Source organism: Crocodylus porosus, unplaced genomic scaffold (genome assembly GCF_001723895.1).
Source record: "Crocodylus porosus isolate Cpor-Errol unplaced genomic scaffold, CroPor_comp1, whole genome shotgun sequence".
NCBI lineage: Eukaryota > Metazoa > Chordata > Crocodylia > Crocodylidae > Crocodylus > Crocodylus porosus.
Window position 1 is genome coordinate 221,110,597 of NW_017728886.1, and position 7,337 is coordinate 221,117,933.

A 7,337-nucleotide genomic window follows, 5' to 3' on the forward strand; every position below is an offset into this window, starting at 1 on the left:
CCTCCCCCCCCCAAAGGATCCATGCACTAATTATTCCCACATTCATGACTGGAACTAGGTGTTCTTGTTGTGAGTCTTGGGATACTCCAAAATTTTTATACGCAGATGAGGTACAGGGCAACTTGGTCTGATTCCACGTCATGGAGGGTGGGGCCACACTAATAATACGTGAGAAGCTGAGAGAGGGGGTGACAGAGGCATTCCAGGTGAACTGTTTTGGGCTTCATTTGGTGATGTTTGCCAGACATTTAAGGTAGATAAAGCATCGGTATCATTGGAAATGGGAAGAAAGGTATAGCTAAGCTGTGGGAAGAGAAAGCTGAAATATATGCAGTGTAGTGGCTCACCATGACTTGGAAAAGAGTCTGCACTGCGGGGGACTGAGCACAATGGGGAATACTACTTATCTTATTCAGATGGACTGCACTAACTTCTCTAGCAGGGGGTGGCTTTTGACACAGGTGATTTTACTTATCTGGCAGGGAAGATACCCTTCTTCTTGGCCTTGAATGATTTCATATAGTTGGAGGATTAAGGCACATGCACTATGGGCAGGGTGACCCGTGCAAGAATCTACAAATGCCTCAAAATAAGAGGATCTTGGCTATGCCACTTATGGTGATGGAGGATTGCTCTTGGGCTTGCTCTCTAGCTCACTCCTTCAGCCTTTTGGTTGGGGCAGGCAAGACAAGAGGGTATCTGAATTCCAGGGCATCCAAGCTTGAGGCTTGCTCATGGGATGCCTGCCATAGATTTGGGAGTATCTGAAGTCTAGGCTGACGAGTCTGAGAGGTAAGTGGTAGTGCTACACAGACTTGAATGATTGAGCTCTGCTCAGCTGAGAGAATTTGGAACTGATTTGGCCTGTGGCATGCAATTAAAAAAAAAAAAAAAAGTGGTAGGTTCCCATCAGCATTTTGGCACATGGGGAGGGTGTCAGAGCTTGTGCCAGCCTGGTATTTCAGTACCTCCAGGCATGATGTTTGTTCTCTCCTGTGGGAATAACTCCCCCCCCCTCTTTTTTTTTTAAGGGCCACTCAGACATCCACATAAAAGGTTCCCATCAGGATGTTTTACCAATATGGGTGGGCCATGTACTTTATAGTCATGCTTAGTGTTGGCTGTATTTAATCAGCTTTGTAGCTGGTGTTGATTACTGAGCACGTGCTGCCTCTGGCAGCAGTTTAATGATGGACAGTGTATTTAATGAATTTTCCTGGTAACAAAAAGGAACTTTCTTCCGTGTGCTGGTTGGGTGAGGGGAAGAGGAGGGAACCTTGACTTGTATTCAATTAAATACAGCATTTAGGTTCTTACATCTCTTTTACTATAGTCTCTGGAGTGCATCAGCATCTGCAATGTTGTTTTTTAACTATATGCATGTTAGTAACCATGCCTCTAGTATTTTGTTGTGTTGATGTCTTAGCTGGAACTTCTTTAGATTGTGTCCTTGATAATGAAGGATTAAACTTTAGGGTTGTGTTATCATAAGGGAGACTGGGTCTAAGGATGCTCATTTTAAAAATGGATTAAAATATTTTTTCCAGGGACCTAGAGAAAATTGATAATTTGATGCAAGACATCACTGAACAGCAAGATGTGGCACAGGAAATCTCAGAAGCTATTTCAAGCAGAGCTGGATTTGCTGATGAGTTTGATGAGGTCAGTGTTGCAATAAATTTAAAGGTAAAAGAGGTATGTAGTCTGATATGCTGGCTATTTTACTGTACCATGTCATGTTTTTATTTTAACTCTGGGGTTCCAGAATAGGTCATCAGGGGTTCTTCAAAGAGACTGGAGGTAATGGCGAAGTGGGCCAGGAGGCAGCACAATACCACTGCCGGCCTGGGTTGCCTGACTCCATTTCAGCTCACATGGCCCATGGGGCCAGAGGCAGGAGTACTACAGCAGGAGAAGTAATGTGAAAGGATTCTGTGACTTAAGGAAATTTGAAAACCCTTGTTTTACGGTATTTTTGCAAATATAAAAATACTTGGACACATTTAATCTCCTTTTTCAAACTAAGTTTAAATGACAAACTTAAAACTTGCTGTCCATGGTTTTTACCTGCTGCCCCACCCCACACAGATCCAGGGGCACACAGCCCCTCTATGCCCTCCTGGACAAGTAGTGGGAGCAGCACGAGCCACTGGACCAGCGGCTCCCAGTTGAGCGGTGCGCAGCAGCAGGAGCTGCCCCTGCCTGCACACCCCAGACAAGCCATAGCTCTATCCCACACCTGCCCCACTCTGGCCAGGCAGTACTTGCCCCAGCCTCACTCCTCCATCACCACGGTGGGCCTTGACTTACCCCCCCACACGCCTCTTCCCTTCCCCCTCCCCTTCCAGCACACCAGACTTACTAGCTGTACGCTGCTCTCCAAGCTGGTATTGGAAATCAGACTGGTATCAGCCAATAGCCGCCTTAAAAATTGGCTGTTGGTATCGGCCCCCAAAATCTCTAGCGGTGCACTCCTAGTCCTTTTTTATTTTAAAATAAGAGATGTTGATCCCCATAGATTTAAAGATCCCATTAAATGTTGAGCAATCTTAATAGCTATTGAAATCATGAAAGAAACCAAACAAAATATTGAGCCCATTCTGGGATCAGGGTTAGTCTTTTTGGCAGGTTTGAATTGTTCTGCAAATAATAATCAGATTTTGAAATGCCTGAACATTAAGAACCAGTTTTTAACTGCCCTCTGGTGATTTTTTAAAAACCAAAACAAAACAAAAATACCTCGGGTAAACCACAACCCCATACCCCCAAATTAATCTTTTCCTCAGGATAAGAGCAAATGTAAAATGCCTTGATTTGCTTCATGGATGATTACTTTTCCCCTCTCAGATACTTTCAATAAGTCCCTAAAAATACTTCTTCATTTGCTGAGTAAACTTCTGCGTAGATCCTAGCTGTCTTGGATACTAAATGTTTTTGTGCCTGAGGAAATCTTTTGGATACTTAGTGGGGAATAAAACCCACTGTTGTTTTTTTAACATTGATCACTTTTCTAAAGAGAGACATTTTATTTAAGTATTTAAATCAAGCCGGAATATTGTTCTGAGAAGTCCGTTTCAGCTCAGAAAAGAAGTTACAGATTTACTACAGAAATTTTACTTCAGGAGGACTATCAAGAAGGTCAGCATAAATGATTACAGTGTCTGCTCCAAGAATGCATAACTTTTCTGTGGTATTACAAATACATATTTGATCGTCTGTCCAAATCAGTTTTTCTGCAGGTGAAAAACTAAACATGTAATATGCTTCAGTATTGATTAACAGGACCCAGCAGAACAACTGGGACTCTGATGTTACTTTGGATCTGCACCAAATCTGGTGCTTAGTCAGGCAGGGCTTCAGTATTTTTCATCCATTGACAACATCCACTAACACAGTTTCCTTCTGGAGCCAGGTCCATTTTTAGAATGGTAGCAGAGACATACATTGATTCCAGTTTTGACAATTGAACTCTTAGCCACAGTAAAATTGTAACCTTCTTTGCCTTCATGTTTAACTTTCAAGGATGATCTGTTTGTTTGTTTACAATAAATTCCCGTGTACTTAGAATCGCTTGTCTTGCTTTTTAATGGGAAGTGTAACTTGGTAAATCTTAATTAGTTTTTATGATAGCCAGCAAGTAAAGCTTGTAGTGGTTCTGCAACAGATGTATGTTCCCAGGCTGCTTTTTAAATTAGAACTGTTACTTCAGTAGTTCTTTGATTTAATGGTTATTGTTAAATACATCCCTTTATTTGTGAAATTACAGTTTTGTTAATATAATGGTTTTGTTTGTCTTCAGGATGAGTTGATGGCAGAGTTGGAAGAGCTGGAGCAAGAAGACCTTAATGATAAAATGTCTAATGTCAGATTGCCAAGTGTCCCATCTACACTGCTGCCTTCTCGCCCTGGTAAATTGCTTGTTTTTAGTTGCCCATGATTAAGCTATACTGCGAATTAGAAGGGGGAAATAGCTCATATGATATAATTAACTCAGCTTTAACATTTAATGTACTGTACACTTCTTACTCCATCTTTGACTGTTCATCACAGGAAGCAGTGAAGGCTTTTTGTTTTGCTTCATGGAACTATTCAGGACCTCATTCTATGCAAATGTAAATGGATGCAGCACTATTGGCGTTTACACTAGCACAGAAGTTGACACTTGGGAGAGAGGGCATTTCATTGAATTATTCTGGTACCAATGACCAAGAATTTTGAAATTATTTTTATCTTTTTTAACCACAAAATAGTCTCTATTGTGAATAGGAAATTGACCCAGTTTTAGAATGCTGGAATCTCAAAGCTGCTTCATGTTACGACATCAATTTTGAAAATTGCTAGTTATTCTATTTACCGGTAAAGGAGGCAAAAGCAAATAGAATTGGGAAAAGTGTTTATAGTTTTTTCCTGTCGTTCCACACTTGCTCCTTGAAAGGTCTCATTCTGTAGTTAGTAGCCAGTCCTCCAGCATTTATCCTTTTTTTTTCCGGGCTGCTACTCAACACCCCTTAAGAGACACTGTGGACAATTAACTTGTAGCCCTTAAGAGACACTGTGGACAATTAACTTGTAGCCACTTATGTCCTCTTTGCTTCTATTCTGCCTCTTGAGGGAGCCACTGTGCACCAAAACTGGACAGCACAAGCAAGGAACAAGTTGTTGGTGTACTGTGCTGGCCAAGGGGCTAATGTGACACATCTACTATCCTAGTGCAGTTTAAACGCTAGTTCTCTAGTTTTCCATCCAGTATCTCTCTCACCTGATCAGCTTTTAAACCTCTTGTGGGGGGGAAAGAGTGAAAAGATTACACTATGACAGTGGTCATCTGCTCACCTAAGCTGCACTATTTTAATTAAAACCTGTATTAATAAAACCTGGGCAGCCCCCTATCTAGGCAGTTATTTTGGCTTTTCAGGTTAATTTGCACTGGTGAATTCAAGAGTCTGAAATCTGGCCTGTGCACAAGCACTGACATATTATTCAGTGACTGGGGGTGTTGGTTATAGTTGGGTTGTTCTAAGGACATAGGCAGACAAGATTCTTTGGGTAAATGTGTAATGTCTTTTATTAGACCAATTAAATAGTTGGGAAAAATGTTTCTTACAAGCTTTCAGGCACAAACACCAGTGACTAGATATTTGTTGGTAGGTGTTACCCAGCACGTGTCTCTTCTGATTATCCAGGTGGAGTTTACAGAACACGTCACTTTTTGGAGTGATGGTATATTTTTCCCATTTAATAACAGCTTTTAGCAGTTATTCATTATGAGGTGAATTCAACCCATAATGTTACAGATTGAATATGAGCTAACAGGGGAGCATAATGACTATACACTTAATCTGTCTCACTGTGCTGCCTATATTTAGCTTGCTACTCAGTAAATTGTTCTGAGATGCACTGAGACTAGAAAACATTACAAAGAGCATGATGTGGGTGAAGAAAATTGTTCTGACTATTGCATTAGTCACTGATTATTGCTAATTTCTCATTGTAGCATCCTCCAGGAAGAGAGTGGAAGATGATGATGGTATGAAGCAGCTGGCAGCTTGGGCTTCTTAATAGCCCCAACTTTTATAATTCTGAACACTACAATACAGGTGTATAAAAATGGAACTATTTCATATACTTAACAATGCAGCATGATTGCATTTCATGCAGATCCAACTCAGTTACTCTTTTGTTTTTGTTTTTATTTTTATAGCCAATTTTTGCTCTGAAGTAATAATATACTTTCTGTGTTTTTAAAAAAATTATAATCAGGTCCTGGCCAGTCTTGTGTCACTTTTACAGTGAAGAAACCACAAGGAATAAAAATAGCTTTTACTGGATAGTGCATACTTGCATAGTATTGATTTGAAAAACATGAAGGCCCCATAGACAAATATGATTGAAATCCCTGCTATGATGAATCACTGAAACTATGTAAAGTCTGCAAGACCTAGCCTAGTGGTCAGCTTGGTTGCAAGTATTTGGAAGTCAGAAGAACAGTCAAGTTTAGGTTCCACTCCTACAACCTGCTTTGAGCACATTGACTGCTGACAGCCAAAAGCTTCTGCACTCCCTCTGGATCTATCCCTTGTCAAAAGTTTTAAGTTTAGTCTAGTTTGAGGAGCTGCTGCTGTTTATAGCCACAAGAGTGCTGCTAAAGCAGTCAGGCCACCCAGACTCAATGCAGTTCTGTTAGCAGAGGAAGCTTTTCTGTCACCAGAGTTGCACATCCTAAAATAGTAGAAGCAGAGCTGGCAGAAACTGCCTTCCATTGGCAGAACTGTGCCAGTGTTGAGATGTGACCTTTACACATCCTTAGTCAACATAGCTGTACTGCCAGAACTTTGTATTATGTTTCAGGCCTTTGTCTAAGTCCCTACCAATTTTAAACTGATCCAGCTAATTCTGTGAAAGATCAAGAATAAATGGTAACTTAACTCCCAGTTTAAAAGCTAAAATGGGGTAGAGGATTTTTATAAGATGTGCCTTGATTTCTTTGGGTAATACAGTTTTTCAGGAAAAATTGCAAGTATTTTTAATGCTGTGAGTGCCAGAGAACTTTGGCTTCTAAGCATTCCATTTGTGTAGGGAGACCTGAAGGGAAATATTACTTAAAAGTGTTAACATTTGAAATTTTGAGCTAGGATGTTGTTGTTAGAATTCAAATGTTTTGTCTGTGGCATTAATGAACAGGATGTCATAACAGGTTTTATTTTTAAGTTAGAAGAACATACTATACTGCAGGCATGTTTCCTGTGCAATAGATGAATTCGCTGCACAGTAAATGTCACACATCTACATGTGTGCCCCTATTTGGCTGGAGTAAATTAACTAACTCTGCAGCAGGATAGTACTTGTAAATACAAGTACTAACCTGTTGTAGAGTTTTTTACTGCATGGTAGCACACATGTAGATGCTGCCCCAGCTGACTGGGGCATGACTGTACTTTGTTGCAGGGGGCTGCCTGCCGGATAGGTCTGCACTGAAGCACCCTCATGTCCCAGCCAGCCCCTTCATAACACATTAAGCCAAGTGAAGCAGCTCTGGGCTGGCAGGCTGATCCCCAGGACTGCCCTGCTAGCTAACGCTGCTCTGACCCGGCTCAATGTGCTGCAGTCCTGGGCACATGCTCCCAGGCATGCTATTTGAACAATAAAGTCTGGAGCAACTAGCTCCAGAGTTTATTCATGTACATTAATTGTATGTGTATACAAGCCCCCTAACTTCTAAGCTACTGCACTAAAAAGAAATTCATCCTTAGGACACAGAACAAAAATAGGATGTCACTTGGTCAAAGTAAATTTTGATTCTAAATTAGACCTGATGTTGGTATTAGTACTTGTTGTTA

At 40.9% G+C, this 7,337-nt stretch overlaps 1 protein-coding gene across 1 annotated transcript in view; it reads left to right on the plus strand.

The window, feature by feature from the left end:
* Positions 1 to 6,751, plus strand: part of CHMP4C (charged multivesicular body protein 4C) — a 19,112-nt gene extending 12,361 nt beyond the window's left edge. Inside the window, exons 3-5 of the mRNA XM_019549762.1 lie at positions 1,548 to 1,662; positions 3,800 to 3,908; positions 5,495 to 6,751. Of these exons, the coding sequence (XP_019405307.1) occupies positions 1,548 to 1,662; positions 3,800 to 3,908; positions 5,495 to 5,559 (289 nt within the window). The 3' untranslated portion in view covers positions 5,560 to 6,751. The remainder of the gene's footprint in view (positions 1 to 1,547; positions 1,663 to 3,799; positions 3,909 to 5,494) is intronic.
* Positions 6,752 to 7,337: the final 586 nt, after the last annotated feature.